The sequence below is a fragment of the Haliotis rubra genome, unplaced genomic scaffold, assembly GCF_003918875.1.
Source record: "Haliotis rubra isolate DU_JTF1 unplaced genomic scaffold, ASM391887v1 Scf158, whole genome shotgun sequence".
Lineage (NCBI taxonomy): Eukaryota > Metazoa > Mollusca > Gastropoda > Lepetellida > Haliotidae > Haliotis > Haliotis rubra.
This window is the reverse complement of record NW_025765536.1, coordinates 1,221,408-1,245,287: the sequence shown is the minus strand read 5'-3', so window position 1 is coordinate 1,245,287 and position 23,880 is coordinate 1,221,408. Positions and strand designations below refer to the sequence as shown.

Sequence of the window (23,880 nt, the reverse complement as noted above, 5' to 3'; positions counted from 1 at the left end):
GGAAAATGTTTTAAACATTATTCGGTGGTTAAAGATTTTACGACAAGCTGCTACGATTTCAAAACGAATAGGCCGCGAACAAAGGTATTTTTTGAAATATTGTAACTATAAAAACCGAAAAACGGTTGCCATGACACAACAGCGGTGACTGCACACATCGCCCCTTCCACGCTGTCGTGTCGTGACAGAAACACTGCTCAAACTAAATGTCAGCCATGGAGATTTGCAGGCAGTAAATTCTCGTTTGACCCGTACAAGCTGGGTTTAATCAAAGCAAGTGTCATTTGGTGGTGGCCTTTGTACCAGCGACCTTTTCGCGGCGTTTCTGAACATGTGACGGTGGAACTGGGGACTCTAGCTAACAAAGTGTCACCTGCATGGGAACTCGCTGCCACATACACCTTGCCCACATAGGCCGTAGGTGGTGTGAGTTAAGCGCTGAAAGGTGCTTGGGATCTTTAAAAATTCAGTATAAATAATATTCTAACGAAAAATGCTGCTCGGTGATTTTCATACGTCACTGAATTTAATTAAGTCAGTAATGGCCTCACAAGGACAAAGGATAATGTTATGTAGCATATACACAGGTTTAGATTTACTATACCAAACGCAAACGGATGGACTTAATACGTGGTAGCAGCAATAAATAAGAGGGCCTTCTACTATGTAAGGGACCGTTCATAATTTATGGCCGGGGGTGATGATGATTTTTATAGTGAAGCATGTACAATGTGAATGACCCCCCCCCCTAAAAGTTATGTACAAAGTAAGTGACCCCCTGCATGTCATGTACAAAATCAATGACCCCCACCCCTTCAAATATTTTTAAGCATAATACTTTTATGTACAAAATTGCTGACACCCAGAAACATGTGTACAAAATTGATGACCCCCTACCTCCGGGAAGAAAATGAGTGACCCCTTAAAATCATAATCAAACCACCCCACCCCCACCCCCACCCCTACCCCAGCCATAAATTATGAACGGTCCCTAAGTGCTCTCATGAATGCCAAGGATATTGTCGCTGTTAAATGTCTTGAAAGCAGAGTAGTGTTGGAATCTGACATAAATACCAAATATGGATCAACACTGCATTTGTCGGATCAACAAGGCATCAAATCGCTCTATAAAACTGTCCCTTCAGCAATCTTCTAGTTCTCCCAAGCTTGCCATGTTCGTAGATAAAACAAGAGCAGAAAAACTCTAATAATTCCAGTAGGGTCCATACCGGAATGTTCTACACGGCGTCATCGACAACACCCTAAATCCGACGACGGCAGAACCACCAGAAACAACAGAAACTGGCAGTAGAACATGACAACGTCCGCGATGGCTGTGAGAAATGACGCTTAGTCACCACTGACACTGACACACTATCAATACAGCGATGCATGGCCTACCTCATGACGACATGTCACGGGTGAACGTTAACTAGTGGAGGCATCACTGAAATTGGCAATGACACATAATTGTACGTGTTAACTAATTCTTGAAAGTGGCATTGACATGAACATACACCCTGTATCATGGTGGTACATCCGGCCTAATGCTACCGGGTGGGTGTCACCCATGTCTAGCACTTCATGGGGCAATAACCAAGTTCTGTTGGCCAAGACATCAAACATGTCGTCAACACACGACGTCTTCCTTATCATGAAGGGACGATGACAGCTGTGATTTGTTCAACCGACTTATCGTCTACGACTGCGACGAGCGAGGCTGCTACGGGAGCAAGGTGCCTGTGACAGATTGGTTATAACACTGTAAGTTTGTGGCATCTACATACGGGAGGAAGCAGCCAGTATACATGCATATCCGCAACCTCGACGATTGAATATATTGGAAGCAAGACGTCGAATTTCTCTTGATTCAAGTCATTTATACAGTTTTGTCAGTTTAGGAAGATCTTAACATTTTGTTTTGTATTTACAGTGTATGTCTGTAAGTGATTGCGTGCGTGTGTGGTATACAACAACTCTCACTTAATCACGGTTATTCTCCTTTAATGTTACGGTAATTAACGCCCGTACCACCTCAGTGCCTCGCTCTAGTGAACTCAGCGGCATCAGAAGGTATAGTAATTAGTACGTGATGTCTCTCAACGAGAGCGTTGCAAGATGAAGCAGGTTTAAACCCACAGTCAGTCCGAACGAACCAATCGCTGGTCAGTGTCTAGAAATCCCATGATTTATCATCGACAGATGTCTATTAGCTCTACAGTTGATGTGTATGGGATGAAGCAGGTGCAGCGTGGAGCAGGGCCATGCTACACCTCGTACAGTATACCTGTCTAATCAACATCCCAATGGTTGTTGAGTCAGATGGTCACACTATACCTCATCTCAACATAATCAAAGCCATACACAAAGGAAGGTATGGTGAAACTTATACGTTATGTAAAGGAAGAATCAGAAATGTAGACTTGACAACCAGCTTTACATATCGCTTGATGTTGCACTTTTCATCCCTGTAAGTGGACGTTCAAAAAGTGGAATCGCCTTAAACTGATGTCAGTTACCCATGTACTTGGAGCATTCGTCCACAACTCTCAACAATGTAACCAACATCCAGTATGGGCCCTTAAATTGCAAAGGTATAGTTCGAGCACTCAATTACATTGTATTTACCAATAAATCAAACAAATATCTATGGCGTCGTAGAAATATATCTTACCTAATGCTTCTGATCTGTTATTTGTAGTAATCATTTTGTGTTGACAGGCAGTTTACGTATAACAGACAGAGATTCACTACCAAGTAAATGCTTCATTTGTCTGCCTTTTCTCATTCCATGAAAGTTTGGCGTTTAAGATGTTATGATGTCTATGTAAGTTATCTTGTGAATAAGATGCGTAGAATGATTTGGATGTGGTTTTGTTTGGTTGTTGTTTAACGCCGCACTCAGCAATATTCCAACTCTGTGGCGAGGAGTAGGTAAATAATCGAGTCTGGACCAGACAATCCAGTGATCAACATCGTCCTACGCAATTGGGATACGATGACATGTGTCAACCAAGTCAGTGAACCTGACCACCCAATCCCTGTAGTCGCCTCTTACGACAAGCATGGGTTACTGAAGACCAATGCTTACCCGGATCTTCGTAGCATGAAGAGCCCCACGAGTAACATTTCATAAAACCATCACCCTAAACCACCCTCAGAACCGTCTCACAACCTAAGAAGGCAACATAAGTCTCTGAAACCCGAGAGCAGCTTATAATTAATAAGACAATAACGCCCATTCTCAGTTCTATTAACCAATACCCATCCCAATTCAGCTCTGACATGGAGAGAGTTCTTTATAAAATCAGACAAATTGCTACTTTAGGGAATATATGTGTGTCCTGGGCAGTGGTAGTTTCTCTTACAGACTCAAAAAGAACATTTTTGTTAAATGTGAACCCATTCCATTCCATCCGCAGCTCTAAGAAGTGAGAGTTTCCGAGTGGACTTATTTCACATAGACTTACAGATAACCTTATATAGGCACTGTATCTTGAGGAGTGCCAGGGTAACAGCAGTCTTTTTCGACGATCAAGGTTATATCGCAAGTAACCAGATGAATTCTTTGAAACTGGTCAAAATGCTAGTTTCTAGTTTTGCATTCACAGAGGAAGTTCTCTTAAGATCTGAAAAATGTATTAAATTTTGGAAGTTGGGATAGCTTTCCTCTCACACTTCGACCAGTGTAAATGTAATCGCGTGGACTTCAGTTTATCTTTATTTCCAATTTTCCTTCTGGTCATTCCTTATCTGTATTGAAATCACAGCCCCGGATCTGCTCCTTCTGCCGAGACCACACTGATAGAGGTCTTGGACATTGACCTTGAACTATAAGGGGTTACTGTTACTTACAAATCATCGAACATTTAGTCTTTTCCACATATTCAAATGGCTATAAAATAACTATTTTGGTTATTCTGAGTTATTGGCTAAATTGTCCAGTGCACATTACAAAGGGCTTTCCATATGCCCACAAGAAATATTTTGATTTCGCGAGGGTCCCGTGACTAAATGCGGAAGGGACGTATGAAAGAGGCTATGTTACTCTGGCCTCCCGGGTGTTTCTGTCCATTCCCCACCCACGGTAATGTAGCTACGCGCCACTTCCAACCACGTGGTGGCAATGTGTTATCTGGCTGGAATCAGGCAATATGGAGTATCAGGTGCTGATCCCCTCCGACAGGAAGTCGGGGAGAGAGGAATGGGACAGACAGAGGGAAGTGAATGAAGGTACTTCAACAGGTCGAGTGGAAGGAAGATACAGTTATATCGCGGATAGGAATATCAAACAGACATGAGGTGTTCGTTTCTGACACGTATATACAGAAAAACGCGTATGTACAGAGCTACTTGAGTATATTATCTATTGTTTATATCAGACGACCCCACGCCCAGTGGACACGATGACACATACACTGATTGATGGCGATATTTGATAAAACTAGATGAGATTGAGAGGAAATGTCCGAGTTCCCTCCTGGGACATGTCAGATGAAATCACGTGTCGACTCCGAGATGCCGTGTACCTTATGTTTGTGGACTAACAGTAGGCTACTGAGGGTCAGGTGGGAACAGTAGGCTGCTGAGGGTCAGGTGGGAACAGTAGGCCACTGAGGGTCAGGTGGGAACAGTAAGCTACTGAGGGTCAGGTGGGAACAGTAAGCTACTGAGGGTCAGGTGGGAACAGTAGGCTACTGAGGGTCAGGTGGGAACAGTAGGCTACTGAGGGTCAGGTGGGAACAGTAGGCTACTGAGGGTCAGGTGGGAACAGTAGGCTACTGAGGGTCAGGTGGGAACAGTAGGCTACTGAGGGTCAGGTGGGAACAGTAGGCTACTGAGGGTCACTGAGGGTCAGGTGGGAACAGTAGGCTACTGAGGGTCAGGTGGGAACAGTAGGCTACTGAGGGTCAGGTGGGAACAGTAGGCTACTGAGGGTCAGGTGGGAACAGTAGGCTACTGAGGGTCAGGTGGGAACAGTAGGCTACTGAGGGTCAGGTGGGAACAGTAGGCTACTGAGGGTCAGGTGGGAACAGTAGGCTACTGAGGGTCAGGTGGGAACAGTAGGCTACTGAGGGTCAGTGGTGGAACAGTAGGCTACAGTAGGCTACTGAGGGTCAGGTGGGAACAGTAGGCTACTGAGGGTCAGGTGGGAACAGTAGGCTACTGAGGGTCAGGTGGGAACAGTAGGCTACTGAGGGTCAGGTGGGAACAGTAGGCTACTGAGGGTCAGGTGGGAACAGTAGGCTACTGAGGGTCAGGTAGGCTACTGAGGGTCAGGTGGGAACAGTAGGCTACTGAGGGTCAGGTGGGAACAGTAGGCTACTGAGGGTCAGGTGGGAACAGTAGGCTACTGAGGGTCAGGTGGGAACAGTAGGCTACTGAGGGTCAGGTGGGAACAGTAGGCTACTGAGGGTCAGGTGGGAACAGTAGGCTACTGAGGGTCAGGTGGGAACAGTATGCGACTGAGGGTCAGGTGGCTACAGTAGGGTCAGCTGGGAACAGTAGGCTAATAAGGGTCAGGTGGGAACAGTAGGCTACTGAGGGTAAGGTGGGAACAGTAGGCTACTGAGGATCAGGTGGGAACAGTATGCGACTGCTTGTGTAACATCGGGCCCCATGGGTCGGTTCCTGGAGCTATAAACTGGGTTCCACATGAAATCAGGCTCCGACTGCTGTCACTTGGCTGGAATATCGGCTCCTTTGTTTGACAGGCTGTAGACTGAGTTGAATTGACACAATGGACACGGAATCTACGGGAGGGCGTGAAGAAGTCTTAGAACTGTATGATATTCTGCCCACCTACCCCCTCTCCAAGTTTCAAGGAACAATTTTCATTCCCCCAAATACATTTTTCATGAAGCCCGCCCCAATCAGTGTATCTCTATTGCTCCTTCCACCCACTACTCTCCAGAACTTCCCATCCCTCAAAATATACTATTGAAGATCCTGGTTAGTGTCTTCAGCAACCCATGCTTGTCGTAAAAGGCGACTAACGGGATCGGGTGGTCGGGCTTGCTAAGTTTGTTGACACATGTTATCGTATCCCAATTGCGTAGATTAATGTTCATGATGTTGATCACTGGATTGTCTGGTCCAGGCTCGATTATTTACAGGCCGTCGCCATTTAGCTGGAATAATGCTGAGGGTGGCGTTAAACAACCAGCCAACCAATCCCCAAAATATATGATAATAACATATATTCATTCGCTCATCCAATCAAAAGCCATAGCTATTCTGTACATATTGTCGTCAAGGGTAACATACACACCAGTCCCTATGACGATCGTGTTTTCAAATGTTAATGGCCTTTACTGGTGTTAAAGTATATGTGGTATATATTGGCGTGAGTGTGGCATCTGAACAGGGGGTAGACACAGCTTTCTGTTCAGCAATGCCGTTTTTTTGTTTGAAAGAATGTACCGATGTTTTTTTATAAGACGTTCAAAACAGCTGACTTACGCTCTCAAAGAACCCTGGCAGCTGAAGTCAGCTTTAATACTCTTTGTCTTGAGGGTAAGTTTATGTTTTTTTCCGCAGATGAAAGATCCTGCTGAGTCGGAAGCTAATAGGCACGCGACACACGACACGGTCCGAATTATACACGCATGCGCACTGTAATCGGAGAAACAGCTGTCAGTGGATATATCAGCCACTTGAGAGAAAGTCAACCATTTCGGTAGACTTGCGCAAGTCTCTAAGGTAATGATTAATAGTTCTGACTATTTCTAAAAAAATTATAAATATTCCTCTAACAGATTGGATGTGTAAAGCCCATTTCTGGTGTCCCCCGCCGTTATATACTATAAAAAAGGGAATATTGCTAAAGGCGGCGTAAAACTAAACTCACTCACTCCAACAGACTGGCGGGTACTGTCCGCTTATCTAGACGTGCCTCACTGGAGGCAGCAGCATTCAATACAGTCTTCTTACCCGTGAATATCAGGGTTAGAATTGGTCTTCAGTAACCCATGCTTGTCGTAAAAGGCGACTAACGGGATCGGGTGGTCAGGCTCGCTGGCTTGGTTGACACATGTCATCGGTTCCCAATTGCGCAGATCGATGCTCATGCTGTTGATCACTGTATTGTCTGGTCCAGGCTCAATTATTTACAGACCGCCGCCATATAGCTGGAATATTGCTGAGTGCGGCGTAAAACTAAACTCACTCACTCACTCATTTGTTGAGGGAGGGAGGTCGGAGATGCTGTCTCAACCTGGGTGAGGTATGGGGATGTGTTGATGCGTATGATCCCATAATATAGCATCAATATTGCTGAGTGCGGCGAGAAAATAAACTCACTTCTGACATATTTAACAATGTCTGTGTCTATGAACTGGCAAAGACACAAGGATAAGTAAGCTGAAATTAATATGTTTCGTAGAAAGTAAAATAAGGTGATTCCTTTGAGGTAAGTTCTTTGGCATTTCTTCTTGACAACGGTACAAAAATCTTAATCGAAACATCGCACTCACGAAATTAAAGAAGTTTTTATCAAGGTTTGTCAATATTGCACTTCCCAACTTTTAACTTCTTTGAGAGGCATTTTAGAAGTTGTATTGATGAAGGAAAACCAAGTTCTATGGATAGTCAACTTCTTTATTGCAATGAGTGCGACGTTTCGGTGTAGGTAATAACATCGTTATCAAGCAAGTGATCTTCTAAAATGTCACTCAAAGAAGTTTGAGATAAGATGTTAATTAGAATGTGAACTTCAGCACCCATATATTCCATATCAAAGTATACACACTTTCATTTCCATGACGTCCCTTTTCCTTATTTATTTATTTTGTAACATATTAACTTGTGTACCAGTGTATGACGTAATGCTATAATTGACTGCTTGGGTAGAATCCGTCCAATTAAACTGAAGCTTGCAACTGAGTAATAAGAGAACCCAGCAGCTATAAAGAGACGGTGAACGCGTATCGACATCTGTGTCTCTTTCCTAATTACAGGAAACACGTCTGTGTCACGCAAACACCATTAATGGAGGTCATTACACTATCGCCATGAACACAAACAAGCCATAGAATGGTGTCTTCTACTATCACATTTGTCTTTTATTTGCTATAGAATATATCCGATGTATGTACCTACAGTTAAACCTCAACAGGAAGTGTTTTGTGTCCAATGTTTTAGTGAACAGATACGAGTCAAGTTAAACTAGTACTGCTGTGAAAGTATGTGAAACTAAAGTGGTTACATTATGACACATGTAGCCCTAGTAGTCATTACAAGGCTGGACAAGACGTTGAGACGACTGACCATCAGGTCCTTGCCGTGCTCTGACGCAGTGTCTGTCGACGTCCACGTACCATGTGAATTCGACGTGAATGAGGTAGGTGGCACACAACCCCCCTAAGGAAAGAATATGTAACCTCTGCGACATGTGCGATGTTGGCGATGACTTTAATTACATTTTTGTCTGTCCTTTCTTCAAACGTCATCGGAAAACATATCCCAAACCGTTATGCTAAAAACCCAATTGTTTAACTGTAAATAAATACGTGTTTAAAAAAACCCTATATTATTCTGTACACTATCATAAAAACTGTACAATCTTCCATGCCAACCATCCCGCCTATCCTATGTTTACAATATACCACGGTATATTTGTACATGTTAGGTATCCGGGCCTGAACGTAATACAAGTTCTGTTCTGACCACGACAAATATAAGTAACATGAGGCGCATCTCATCTCAGCTTTACTGTATACATACCCAAGCACATTCCTTTTTGACCCGAGAAGGGTTTCTCATGTGTAAAATCGACATTATTAACGGTTATACGGCCGCAAGGAACACGACATAACAAGGTGATAGACTAGTACATAATGCAATCACATGTATAGCTCGCATGCAATATGGGGTATCCGATGTGCCGAAGTTCGTATTACCCAAGTTTAATATATGATCATAATGAACATGATATTTATTTTTGTTTTGGTCTGGGACACAAACATTCACATTTACCTTTCAACAGAACAGATGGAAACTTCTGAAGGAAAAGTTAAAAGAAAAAACATGTGTTATCCTCCATTGCACAGCACAGATGGCTGAACACCTCTTCATGCTATCACCGGAACAGATTGCCAGGTTATCACCGTGTACACATGAACGTTCCAGCAGGCGAGTCTCACACGCCTGTATACACACGCACAAGGGCGATAGACACAGGCAAAACAGGCATGTTTCTATACGATATCATTACAAGCCAATGACGTTATACTTATCATCACAAGCCAATGACGTTATATTTATCAGCGGAGAAATAGGTTAAAATATAGTATGAACGGTTCCTTGGTCTGGCCACGTGGGTACGGTATGTTGTTTGTGGCTAAATGTGTCAGTATGTATGTTTCAAATACATGTAATGACGGAATATATGGTATTTACAAATTGTGGATCGAGAAATGACATTTTCGTCTAATGGCTGTGTTGTTTTAGACCGTGGTTGGGAAGAGAGACCCCACACGTCGGTTTCTTACATTATACCCATGCGGGGAATCGAACCCTCGTCGTCGGTTTAAGGAGTAAACTCTTTAACCACTGGGCTACCACACCGAATCTGAATCAAATAAATTCAGCCTGAAAGCTCAACTCTATCAGCTCTGACAATAAGTGAAATTCAAAATGTTAACAAACTTTGATTAATTTTCAGGTTGAAGGTCGTAGTGAGTAAAATCACAGGTGGCCGTAAGTAGCGTGATAACACGTGCAACAGATGAATACTAGTATCTATTTTAGGGAAGACGTTACGAGTAGGTAATTTTGGTTTTTGGAATTTAGATGTTTTGTATGAAACAAATACTTTCCTTTGTTTTATCATATTTGAGCAGTTAGGAGTCACGACATTGTTGGGTTTTTTCGAAATATAGGAGAGATACAGTTTTCGTTTCCTGATATTAAAGACAGTCCATTGTCGACAGACCTACATGTCTACACAGCTGCAGTAGACTGACATGTAGTCTCCATTGTGGACAGACCTACAGGCTTGCTTTGGTGTCTACACAGCTGAAGTAGACTGACATGTAGTCTCTGAAGTGAACATAATTTACAAATAAAAAGAAATCTTAAATCATCTTAATAAAACATAATTAATAAGAGTCAAGATACTTTCTTCATGTTCTGAAACAGCAGTTATGTAGACTTGGCGAGTTTACAGATATGTTTGTTTCAGATCTGTGTGGCAGACTAACAGCTGGAACAGATGAGCAGCCCCAAGATATCTTGTTGTCCTAAATTCATTTTAGCAGAATTTTATTTTTTGTTGTTGTTTTTTGTTTACAAAATGCTTCATAAATATGAAAAGCTTACGCTAGGATGTTTAGAATACCAGACCTAGTCTGTCTCACAGTCCCTGAACCACATTATTTTCCCTACTGCCTGGCACTCCCTGCAATGCTAAAGCCCCAAATAAAGCAAGTCCACATTTCTTCAGGTTCTGAATCTCCAACTCACTGGGGCTCCTTTTCAATTTAAATGTGATTATTTGTTACTATCAAAATTACATATATTCAGAGACTAAGCGTTAGTCTATACCAGACCGTGTATTTTACTAAAAGCTGAGACTGACAAATATAAATAAGTGTATCTTCAAATATTATCCACCAAGAATCACTACCACCGGAGGATATGAAAACAAGTATTTTGACGTCTGCCATGAAAGTACATTCCTTGTTTTGACGAAAGCTTCACCTGTGCACCATCGGGTGTAGGTTTATAAACACATATCTTACTTCTCACGCCAGGGTCTGGCATCTCCCGCCAGAGGTCAAGGGTGAAACTGACCCCTGCCGGTAACGAAGGTCTGGACATGTTCAAAGTGAAGTGAAGTGAACGCCAGGTGACCATGGTCAGCCCGGCGTCTGTGGTCAACCGTCTGGACTACATTATTCCCACATTAAACAGAGCGGTGAGGTTGTAGCCTTGTCGAGATGGAACATTAAAGACCATATGGCTGTTAAGATGTCATCCATGCTTTAAAACACGTGTAGAACCCACGCATCTGTTTTCATGCATATTTCACTGGATTTCATTAGAAAATGCGGGAAGACAGGTGTATATAGAATTCGACAGCCAGGGAGTCGGAGTGCACTTACATCCGTATGTTCGCAAATACTACCAACTTCGATAAGCCTTCATTGCGAAATGATAAATAGTTGTACACATCCCCGACCTGCTTTCATTGGTAAATGATAAATAGTTGTATAAGAAAGCAAGATTTATTGATGCCAACTTTTCTTCATTGTGAATAGCACACAATATGATGAAGGAGCAAGCATACACTTCGAACGTCGTGTTATTGACAATAAAGAAGTTGACATCCATAAATCTTGCTTTCCTTATGCATTCCACTTGTACATGCCCTTCAAAGATTTAAATAGTTGTACACATCCTCGACCTTCTTTCATTGGTAAATAAATGAAGTAGCTGTGCACATCATTATCTTTATATCTAAAAAACGACTTGAGATTTGTGTAGTCAAACAGAAACTTCGAAAAGAACTTGTTCAAATGTAGGTCAACAGTTTTGAAAAGTCTAAGTCCAGTTTCAGAATTGTCCATTATATCTCGCTTTTCTTCCAATATAACCATATTTAAAATGTATATTTTCTGTAACACCTGTACAGATAGTGCCCTTTAACTTCCAACAGGCAGACACTGGGTAGGAGAGTACAGCGGTGACGTGCACCAAGGACCCGGTGATTGAGAACACTTCTCATCTGTTTGCAAACCTCAGGGTTGTTTACATAGAAAATATAATTACTGGTCAAAGATTTTAAAAGAAAAGTGATGTTGTTCGGCCATCAAACAAGATGTCAAACTGACAATGAGGAAATATATATGAAGTGAAGAAAAACTTTATGTTGAGTTACTAACTGATATCTTTCAACGTATGCACGACCTGGTAATTATACACAAAAGTAATGTGAAAACGGAATGGTCTGAAACTAAAACTTTCATTCAATGGAGCCTCGGGGTAACGTCAGTTGTAAGTGCGCGTGAGGCGGGTTAAAGGACTACCTTCCCACAACTACTTACATTTGTCAATGCCGTTCTTCAGCTGACTGAAATCAATCCCTTGAAAGTTTCGCAAATCCTCCGCGGAAAACTCCTGTCCCATCGTGGAAACACAGCAGCCCGATATCCCTACATGTATACTCCAACACTAAAACACATTGTCATGAACACGGAAGCCTGGGGTGGGAGTATTTCCTTATGTAACCTGTGAGTATCCGCCTGTGCTTTCATTGACACTGTACACTCGATGTAAGAATGGCTTCAAGGTATTCCAATGACTCGGTGACAATGCCAGTCCTCACAACTCTGCACTCTCTGGAGCTGTGGGAACCCGATACCCCGCGGAGAGACCCGCGGAACGGAACGCGCTACCAGTTGGTAGGGTCAGATTTATGAAGGGGAGGGGCGCAGGATGGGGAGGGGGGACTCAGTCTGCCAGATGGGTGAAGTTCTGGGGGGTTGCCGCGGTTCAGAAGGGACGCTTCAACTGTCAATCAATGTTTAAGAAACGGTTTCCATGACTACCAAGAGTTCTGAAATGGGATTAACATTAAGTATTTCCATGTGTGCGACCGGTTGAGCCAGGTAATGCTAAGGCGTCCCATGGAGCAATGATCAAAGTATCGCTCGACCCACACCGGAACATAATATATACACACAATGTACTCATATATACAACTTATTCTACATCTCGCGTTGTAGTCTGGAATATAGACATATTAGACTAATTACCCTCCCCCCACTCCCGCCTCCCTCTTACGCGAAAATAATTACCATGCCATCCTAACATGACTCCTCAAATTCTCGTTCATGCTTCCGTTGATATACACACAAACGTTTTGAAATTAGAGAAAGAAAAACTTTTGGGAAGTAGAAGTTATCATACTGCACGAAATGTTTTGAATGGAACAGAATCCTTCCTGTATCCTTCCTGACAGACACAGGAAGAGCAACTTGAACCACAACGGACGTGAGTCAGTTATACAATAGTTTGAACAATCAGAAACGTAAAACAATCATCAGCACCAGTCTGAAGAAGGAACACAATCTTCCACGGGGCAGCGTTCGAAATTAACATCAGTCCTTCGGCCCGAAGCCGACTGAAAACCACTCGGACCCACAGCTTTTGTTTTCTGCAGGTCCTTATGGCCGACAGCTTTTTCATCCCCAATAACTAAGAGTATTATTTCCATATTAAACTTTAGGGCCTACACATTCTGATCAGGACCAACAGCTTGTTTTGGTTCTGGGTCCTCAGGGCCTGCAGCTTTTTAGGGTAAAGGGCAAGCACTGACACTGACACTGACATCATCCAAATTATAAATACAAATTAAAACGTGGTCAAGACCGCGGGTCCATAACACTTATGGTAATTTAACATATGTTATATTTGAGATTCCACTTTCTCAGTAAAGTACAGATTCTAGTACTTATGTGGGAGTTGAGTTCTCTCCGGGATTCGAACCCACAGTGTCAGGGTGTGATGGCGATTACGTGTGTGGGTTCGAATTCCGGGGGACTCAACCCCTGAAAATACCAGAATGTGTATTTGACTAAATATTCTATCCCAAATATAACATATGTTACATTATCCTGGGTGTTACGACCCACAGCCTTCACTAACGTCGCGGGGCCGTGGGATAGCCTAGTGGTTAAAGCGTTCGCTCGTCACGCCAAAGATCCGGGTTCTATCACTAGAGTCTCTGGTCCAGATTCGATCATTTACGGATTCTTCATATGGCTTGAATTGTGCTCAATGTGGAGTAATACAATAAACAAACAAACTACAGTAATTAGAAATGAAATGCCTATTAACAAAGAACGATGGTTAAAAACATGAGGAAAGATCAACCAACACCAGGAGACACGAGATTAATCATGCACCCATTAGACATTTTGAAGGGTCTCGATACAAGCATGGGGAACTGCATTACCTTCCCTAGTCTGTCTGAACCACAGTCCCTGAACCACATTATTTTCCCTACTGCCTACTAAAGCCCTAACTGAAGCAAGTCTAGATTCAAATGACGTTAGTGCCAAATCAGGTTTTGCACGTGCAGTCGATCACGTGATCTTCGCATCGAAGTTTTCTTCATATGCGAGTGTTTGCATTGGCCTCAAGAATTGAAAAAACACTTTTAAACCACAGTGCTAACGGTACTTGAAATGCCACGATTGTCAAATGTGCAACGTGAACGTGCCATTGGCATGTTGCAAGCGGGAAGATCAGTTATTGACGTCGCAAGAGCAATGGGATGCAGCCGTCGTACTGTGTATGACTTGCGAGGTCGTCCACAGCAAACTGGCACCACTTCTGATCGCCCAAGGTCGGGTCGTCCACGTGTGACGTCACGAGCAGAAGACCTTCAAATCGTCCTACGTCACCTACGTGACAGATTTCTGCCGGCTACACGAACCAGGGCTGAGATGTTTAGAGGTCGAATGTCCTCACAGACCATTCGAAATCGGTTGCGGGCTGCCAATCTCTATTCTCGACGTCCATATCGTGGGCCAATATTGACGCCGTTTCATCAACGTCAACGTCTGCTGTGGGCCCAACGTCACTTCCGATGGACCCAGAGAGACTGGAATCGAGTCGTCTTTAGCGATGAATCCAGGTTTACCCTCAGATTCGCGGACGGCAGGCATAGAGTCAAGAGACGACGTCGTGAACGGTATGCCCAATGTTGTGTACAGGAAGTCGACAGATTCGGGGGCGGAAGTTGCATGGTGTGGGTGCTTTCTGTGGGAACAACCGTTCCCGACTTCTGGTCATCCGTGGAAACCTCACAGCTGCTGCTTACCGCGACCAGGTGCTCACACCCCTGAACTCGTTCCTTTCATGGCGGCTCATGGCCCAGGTCTACAGTTCCAGCATGATAATGCTTGGCCGCATACCGCGATGTTGACACAAAATTTCCCTCCAAACGCTGGAATCAACGTCATGGACTGGCCATCGAGTTCCCCTGACCTTAATCCAATAGAGCATGTTTGGGATGCACTTGGGAGAAGGCTTCGTGGTCTTAGGAACCAACCTCAGAATTTGCAGGAACTTGGCACTGCCTTGCAAGAGCAATGGCGCAGAATCCCCAACCACGTGTTCACAAGCATCAGGCAGTCGATGAGGAGACGGTGTTTGGCAGTGGTGAATGCGCGGGGCGACCATACACGATATTGAACTGAGAAATTTCGCATTTTTATTCTTGTGACTTGACATTCTGTATACCCATGTTTTGGAACGGCGGTGTAGCCTAATGGAACTGATTATGGCACTGTCAGTGTATCGAGTACATCACACAGATCTCAGCAATAAAATAATAACAATTTAACCATCTTAACATCTCTTGTTCTTTATAGTGCCCTGAAGAAAGAATGTGAAGTTTCTTTTTTGACTCAGTATATATGTATTCAATTATATATACCTTCCCTACCATCCTGAGATACCCCACGCCCTTACGGCCTGCTTTCCCCATCATCCCTATGGTTATAGCATGGTCAGAAGGAGCAGGCTACCTTGATAAGAGACAGGTAAAATGAAGATCGGTTGGCGTATTGACTGTCAAGTCTGTGTCATCGTGCCCCAGTGCCAATGGTCGATGTTCATGCTGTTAACCACTGGTTGGCCTAACATAAAGGATGTCAGCGTTGATGAAACACTATGTACGTAGTCATGTACCCAATCAACCATGGTTGCATCAGTTGCAAGTCCGTCTTCGCCCAGTTATTTGTATTATCAACCTGACAGTTTGACACTCAGTTTCCCTGTTCGTAATATATTAAAAATAACATTTTACGTCATATTCTAACTGTCATTACCACGCACGTAAGGTGTTCAATGGTGATTAGACTTGCACAAGCCTCTAAGGAAATAGTTAATAGTTTAAATGATAATTTCTAATCTATACATGTATATATATTGCACACATTGTCCCTCTGACAGACTGCTTCCTTCGACTTGCCTCTTTACAGGACCGAATTACTATACACCCATGTCCTTACAGTACAACCAGATATTATTGAGAATTTAAAGATTGTAAATTTTTATATTTTTTTCACTCATTACTCACGTATTAAATGTGAATATTAGCAGAACATAACTCCAGATTCAAAGACAGTTTGTATTTTGTCAAGTCATCATGGGCAGCAATGCAGGCTTCAATGCGGCGGGGCATACTACTGATCAAAGAATTTAGAAAGTCGTGGTCCATGCTGTCCCAATATCGGACCACCTCTCTTTTTCATTTCAGCAATATTTGTCAGATTTTTCTTATTGACACTTTCCTTCATAAGTTCCCAAACATTTTCTATTGCATTTAGGTCAGGGCTATAGTTTGGCCAATCTAATAATGTCATATTTTGGGTCCGAAACCAGGCCTGTGAATGCTTTGAACGATGTTTTGGGTCGTTGTCCTGCTGGAAAATCAAAAAAAGTTCCATAGAACACGTGAGCAGATGGAAGTAAATGTCCCTCGAGAATATCTGTGTACCGCTCACTGTTCATATTCCCTTCAAATACACAGAGGGGCGTTGCCCCTAACACAGATATGCCATCCCACACGTTAAATTTCGGACTGTACTTTGGGCGCTGATACAAAGATTTTTCAGTTTGTTTGGTCCAGAATTTCAGTGTATTAGGAAAGAGCCACACAGAACTTTCATCTGAGAAAATCACATTGTCCCAGTTAAAATTTCTATGCTGTAAGCACCAGTTCAACCTTCACTCCTTTTGTTCAGGTTTCATGATCGGTGATGGAATTCCTCGACTTTTCTGCCAACCCTTTGCATGCAGCTCAGTTCTAATTGTCTCCTTACAGACAGCCACAGTTCCTCTATCAATCAAACCCAGCCTTAAGTTTTCTAAACTCCTTCGTTTGTTTTTAGAAACAAGAATACCAAGCCGCCTCCTGTCACCGACAGTCAATATTCTGGGCCTACCTGCGCCTCCCTGGTGCTCAATGCCATGTCCACTTGCAATATTTTTCAAAACACGATAAACAGTGGACAAAGGGATGCCTGTTCTACTTGAAATCACTTTAGCTGATCTGATGTCCTTGTTATAATACTCTAAAATCAACTTCCTCTTCTCTAAATCATCCATACTGAGGATCACTGAAAATGTCGTCTGCTAGCAAGTAAACAAAGGGGGATAAGTCTTCACAAACTAATGAAAAAGGATTAACGGAGTTGTCTCTCTTGAATGAAACCAAGCACTTGATAGCTGGTCAAGGTTGTTTATACTAGAAATCCAATTAAAACATATTCCTAAAATGCTCAATAATTTCTGGTCATACTATAGCATTCAGCAAAGCCTTGGAGCAAGGCTAAAAGACGCTATACATTGTAAATTTAATGTTTTCAGAGTTTCCCCCATATACCTATATAATTATCTTTTTGATATTCCAAACAAGACGTTGAACTAAATATGTCAGTATGTTATGTCAGACATCAAGCTTGACTTCATATATCACACATGTATGTATCTCCTATTTGTAACTTTACCTAACACCTTAGCGTGTGTGTGTCGGAGATTTCTCTACATCAGATCATACAGTGTGGTGGAACACAAACGGCAGCTGTTTATGAACATTCAGGGGTTGAGTGAAGTGAAGGCGGGCGAGACCTCGGTGTGAAACCAGTCAACAGAGCTCTAAGTACATGTACACTGTGTTTCGATGTTATTTTCAATATCCTCTTTAAAATGAGGAAACTGACACGGCCCGCACCATCAAAATAGAAATGGGTGGTTAGTTAGTTACACGCTGGACATATTGCCACAGACATAGTCTGTCATACAGACCCTGAACCAAACATACCCAGTACAGCCCATGCAAGTCTGCAGAATGTGAGTCTAGATCACTGCAGTTTCTGAAAATGAAAGAACTTTCCTTGCTTCTTTTCAACTGCTGTTCAAATATGTTCATTTTAGAAACTAAATGTTAGTCTGGCACAGACAGTAAACAGTGACAGACAATCTGATGTGTTGGAAACCAGTCTTGTGTTGGAAACCAGTCTACGCATTCAATGCTGCACTGGCAAGGTAGATGCATGATCACATCAAAGGATGTTTCAATTGCGCACTGAAGAGAAGTTCAATGTGTATTTCGACCGCTTTTGTCCAACTGGTCAATTACCTTTTGATCGTGACCGCCGACAGAAATCGTCGAAGAGGGTGTGAACATATTGTTTTAAACCAAGATGAATCTGTATATGTTGGCCTCAAGTTGTGTCATGACCAAATGGACACTAGTGGCAACGTTATATAGGGATTACACTTTCTTAGTAAATCACACACTGTTGTACATTTTTAGTTCCATTTGGAACTCGAACCCACACTGTCAGACCAAGGTACCAAATCTGCAGCACACACAGTCAGCTAGACTGACAAATAGTCTCTGAAATGAACATATTTTACAGAAAAAAGGGTCATAGTAATAAAAATGAAATATAATGAAAAAGAGCCCTGAGACTTTTTTCATTTTCTCCTGAAGCTGTGGATATCTAGACTTGCGCCTTTTTTGGATATATTTGCTTCAGGGTCTGTATGACAGACAAACAGTCAGCGATCTCTCCCGCTAACCTCCAAGCCTCCACAGTGGACAGTGTAACGTTCAACTCTGAGAGTGTAATTTCGAGTCACACACATACACGCACGCACGCACGCGTTACCATGACAAGTACGTTCGTATTCTCCGTTCCATGAATTAATGGATTATTACCTCACCGGCAACTTGTATGTATGTCTACGTGATATAGACTTGTTATACTCACCGCGTCCTGGCTTACGTCGTCTTGGTGGGGGTACAGGCTTCTGTACACACCCTTTCCGTGGTACCACCTGCATGTTGAATAGGGGACGGAATCCCGTCACACACGTATCCTCACCCACACTTCATGGATGACCGCCACATCACGGCTCACAACTGAAATATCCACTATTCGATGAAGGCACACAGCACCTACTTCCTCATTGTCTCTCATTACTAACCCGCAACTAGCGAAAAAACTAAAGGCAATGAGCGTTTGACTGGAGGAAATATTTACTTCAGTATAATTTACAGTTTTTCTTAAAAAAAACTTACCGTAAAGTTGCTAACATATATGCAGGCAAGCCTTATATAAATCCATATTGTTGCAGGTGTTTCTTGGCTGAAATTCATGTCTGACAATATGTCAGAATGTATTTGATTGAAATAACTTGTTTTGGACCCTACACATGAAGTAGATGCTAATTTGATGTAATAGTACTTTTCTGAACAAAGTTACTTGATCATTTTCCAACAACAGTCTTATTAAAACCTACTTTTGTATGTATTCTGGTGGAAGTTTTAGCCTGGTGTTATTTGTTGTCAATGTTTCTTTGAAATTCACAAAACCAAGGAGGACTTCGGATATGGCTTCCCGTTGTCCCGAGGAAACACTGAACACGGAACCTGTGTTGTTTTTGTCATCTGTACGACCTTGCTCGGTGTTTCTAGAGATCTGCGTTTCCGCGATTATTCATCTGAATAAAGAGAGAAATTTTTGTTGTTGAGAGAAATAATTGTATTATTGTGTCACGCAAATGTTTACATAATATATAATATCTTCAGTATCACATATAAAACATCTGGCCGGCCTTTACAGGCCTACGAGACACATAAAATCCATAAAACAATGCATAGATAAAGTATACCTCTATACACACATAGAAAAACTTTGAGAAAAGGTGGGTGGTGTAATACCATACGTTGTAATAATTTTCTTCTTTTAAACATAAGTAACACTGAAGCAGCTAAGGGATATACTACATTATCGCACTCCATAATTAAAATAGTCTGGTCGACAGGAGTCATCAAGCTAAACAGAGAGCGTGCATTTTGCCATAAAACTGACCTAATATCGGAATATATATGTAATTTACATTTCGTTAGAAAATGGACCTCATCTTCAACTGCACCATTCTTACAATATTTACATAGCCGTTGTTCATGCAAGAGGGATTTTAGACCGTGAAAAAACGACCAAGCTCAATCTCCAGAGGAAAGTTCCACATCGTTGTTTGGCCAGGGTACTTCGTTGCGACCTATTGAAACTAGTGCGGACATATGTTGATACTGATAACAAGGTCTTAAACAGCCTGAACGTTCGTAGTTTGTTGCCGTTACAACAGCCAGTATCATCCCATAGTTGTGAATACCAGTTAGAATAATCAATATCAAACAACTTCTCGTTTATGAAAATGAAATCCATTTGTGAAATATGCAGCACATCAACAAGAGGTAAATCCAAAGAAATTAATGATTGTAGAACTTTGTTATCCCATGACTTACGGAAGGGCAATGACCAGTTGTGAATATTGCTTATACACTAGGTATCTCGTCCAAGAGTTTCGGATATCTAGACTTACTAAATCATTCTAGATTTGAGTTGCTTTTTAAAATTCATGCTCTAGGGTATAGTATTTCGGACGTCTCAGTATAAACTTCATATCCCACTGAGGGTGTAAAACCGTCACACAGAACGCAGACAATAGATGTTTGCACTACATTCAGTGGCTGCCTGCCACCTATTTCCAATAACGATAATCTCAAAAGCGTCATTTTTGAATTTTAGAAATGTGAAAAAATATATTTATTATATTTTGATATTGATTAAACAAATGCTTGCACTATGACACTGGTTTTCAATCTTTACAAACTGAAACATAAATACGACCTCACCCTTATGTTTTACACTAAAAATATATGCAAACCAAAATATAATAATAAGTTTAGATTTTTCGACTTGTGTTCAACTCATCCATACAAAATACTCTTGGTGAGATTTTATATTTATTTGTGCAGATAGTCGAAGAACGTTTTGAGCATCATGTGCACCAGAAGTCCATTTGGCTGAATGTCTTCAGCCTTCAACGCAGCTGATGTTGCCCAAGTGTCAAGATACATCAGCCGGACATAACGATTCACAAACTTATTTGACGGATGTTTTCACACGCAGGCCTATATATACCTCTACTGGTGTTCCTGGTTTAACTATAGAAACTGGAGGTGGACCTTTAATGGCAGTTTGACATTAGATCGTCTTTAGTAAGATTTCTGCTCCAAGATAGTCCTGTGGCTGTGGACGCATGCTCCGTAGGTGTGCATTTGGGTGAACTGACCCTACAATATGTGGGCAGAGCCAGGCGGTACGTCATCTAGGTAATGGATTCTCCACATGGATACAATGTCATGAATGTGTGAAGCCCATTTCTGGGCCCCGCCGTGATATTGCTGGAATACTGCTAAAAGCGGCTTAAAACTAAACTCACTCACTCGTCTAAGCATGCAGTCACTGTCTGCTGCGGTATGCTTTTAGATTATTTATTGGGTTGTTTATGAATTTTGTAAAATAAATACATTTGCAGATGCAAAGCCTGTAAAATGGTCATCCTGTTCGTGACAACTCGACATCGAGCATCACCATGAAGGGGATGGCCCCTTGGTTGCACGTTCCTTCAGTGTGTCTCAGTGTGTAAACATTCATCACGATTTTATTCATGAATATATCAGATAGAAGTCATGACTATGCATGGTGATAATGAGTATCCATAGCAACCAGCTATAATGTATATTTAACCGGGAAGTTTAATAAGCACCTTATGAAACACGCTACTTTAGGTATGTTGTTCATATGACATGTGACAGATTGAAATTAAAAGGCTTCCTTGTTTGTTTACTTGTTTAACGCCGTACTGCATGGACAGTTATTTGTAAATAATCGAGTCTGGACCACACAATCCGGTGATTGACACCAAGAGCATCGATCTACCCAATTGGGATACGATGACATGCGTCAACCAAGTTAGCTAGGCTGACCACTCGGTCCCGTTAGTCACCTCTTACATTAACAAGCATGGGTTGCTGAACACCAATTTTAACCCGATCATCACGAGTTGTTTTTAAAGAGTATTTGGACTATTGTCTTGGGCCGCGAATGATAAAATCTGAGACACTGTCAGTCACACCTTCCCGTATCCCGCCAGCCCGCCATTCGTGTTTTCTCGTCTTGAGAGATCTTATACCCCTTTGACAGATACCTTAAAGGTCACATGCAACGTAAAACACAACTTTGCAGATTCTGATACCTTTCGGTATGGACTTACCGAAACAAATCGTCAAAAATGCAAATTCATCTTATAAAGTTGAAAAATAACGCGATGAAAAAAAACGCGCGAAATCGGAGTTCAAACGTTTCACTAATTTTCCCCAGACTTTTCTGGGGAATACGGGTTTCAACAGCTGGGCTGCGCTCATAGCACGTGCGCAGTGAAATAGGTTCGCGCAACTTGGAAGCGGGCTGTCTGGTGAATACTCGGTGAAGGCTTTGGTGTGAGCTATTTTCATAATGTTTTGTTGATATCTCACAAGCGCGAGCTTTTATATGTTATGACAGTAAATAAACTGTTTATATAATTTCATTTGTCTATTTCACCACACGTTCTTCTTACCGAGTCACTTTCTCAGTTCGATACTTAAAAGCAATGTCATTATTTAGCGTTGACACAATTTCTAACTGTGATATAGATATGTCGCTGTCACAGACAAAACTCAATGTCTTGTTTTATTGACACCTGTGTGTCTGCCTGCCTGTCTGCTAATGACAATATTCAATACACAACTGCGATCACTGACCGCATGCAATTTGAACTTAACACCAATCAGGCTATACACCATAAACAAATCGCACTGATTTATGGCCCGAGTTCGGTCTCTGTCACATTATGTAATTACACAGACAGGCAGGTCTGATACTTGAACACATGACATGTTATGATGTCTGTTGATTGCAAAATGTTATACATAAAAAATGAGCATGTATTTACAAAACCCAACATCTCTATATATACACACACAATGAGCCGTGAAGACGGCATCTGCTAATGAACCAGCCGTTACACTTGAGTGCACACCCACCCGCTCTGACTGGGCTCGGTATCCCGGCTGCTTCGTTTCGAGGGAGGTAAACCCAAGTACAAAATATTGCACTTTTGATTTGCGATTATACGCTTATAATTTTGTTTATTTGTATTTTCATAATCAGCAATGCATATTATATGTCATGAAGAAGTGATAATTGTGTTTTAATTATGTTTGATTTTTTGGTTGCATGTGACCTTTAATATCACAAATACCACGGTCGAGTCCTCCAGTAACCCAATATTTGTTACCTATGTTGTAAAATGGAATTGCCACCGTGCCCCATTTGTCAGACGCAAAATATATATTATGAAATACTTTCATTGTGCTTCGGGGCGGTTGGGTAGCCTCGTCATGCCGATGACCCTGGTTCGATTCCCCACATGGGTAGGCCTAGTGTGTGAAGCCAATCTCTGGTGTCCCCCCGCCGTGATATTGCTGATAAACGCGGCGTAAAACTACACTCACTCATTGTGCTTCATAATCTTTAACAGCAACATAAACAATTCAACAGCAACGAACGTATTAATAAGTCAAGAAATTTATTTGGAATCTGTACGTCTAGCAATTGTGACGTTTTGATGTTGTTGTGCCCTTTCGTATTGAATAAACATCGATAGGCAAGAATAATTAGCCAGAACAAATACATGTATGAGCTGAATTTGTGTCAAAAATTGTCAGTGCCAAAACGTGCTCTTGCTGTAGAAGGGATTTTGAAGGTGTTCCTGCAAGGGGCTTGCCTCTCTACGGAAGCGCTGAAGGGACCTCATGAAATAAAAATTATCTTGAGCGCACAAGTTAATATCTTGTGCGCTCAAGTTAGTATCTTGAGCGCTCAAGTTAGTATCTTGAGCGCACAAGTTAGTATCTTGAGCGCACAAGTTAGTATCTTGTGCGCATAAGTTAATATGTTGAGC

The 23,880-nt window shown here is 42.1% G+C and overlaps 1 protein-coding gene across 2 annotated transcripts in view; it reads right to left on the bottom strand.

Moving 5' to 3' along the window:
- Nucleotides 1-18,898, bottom strand: part of LOC124271166 (FYVE, RhoGEF and PH domain-containing protein 1-like) — a 126,985-nt gene extending 108,087 nt beyond the window's left edge. Inside the window, exon 1 of one of the 2 annotated variants that reach the window (XM_046706244.1) lies at nt 18,795-18,898. In XM_046706244.1, coding sequence (XP_046562200.1) covers nt 18,795-18,867 — 73 coding nt within the window. In that variant the 5' untranslated portion in view covers nt 18,868-18,898. Of the gene's footprint in view, nt 1-12,047; nt 12,327-18,794 lie in introns of those variants that run through there. The other variant, XM_046706243.1, reaches the window with a different exon arrangement.
- Nucleotides 18,899-23,880: the final 4,982 nt, after the last annotated feature.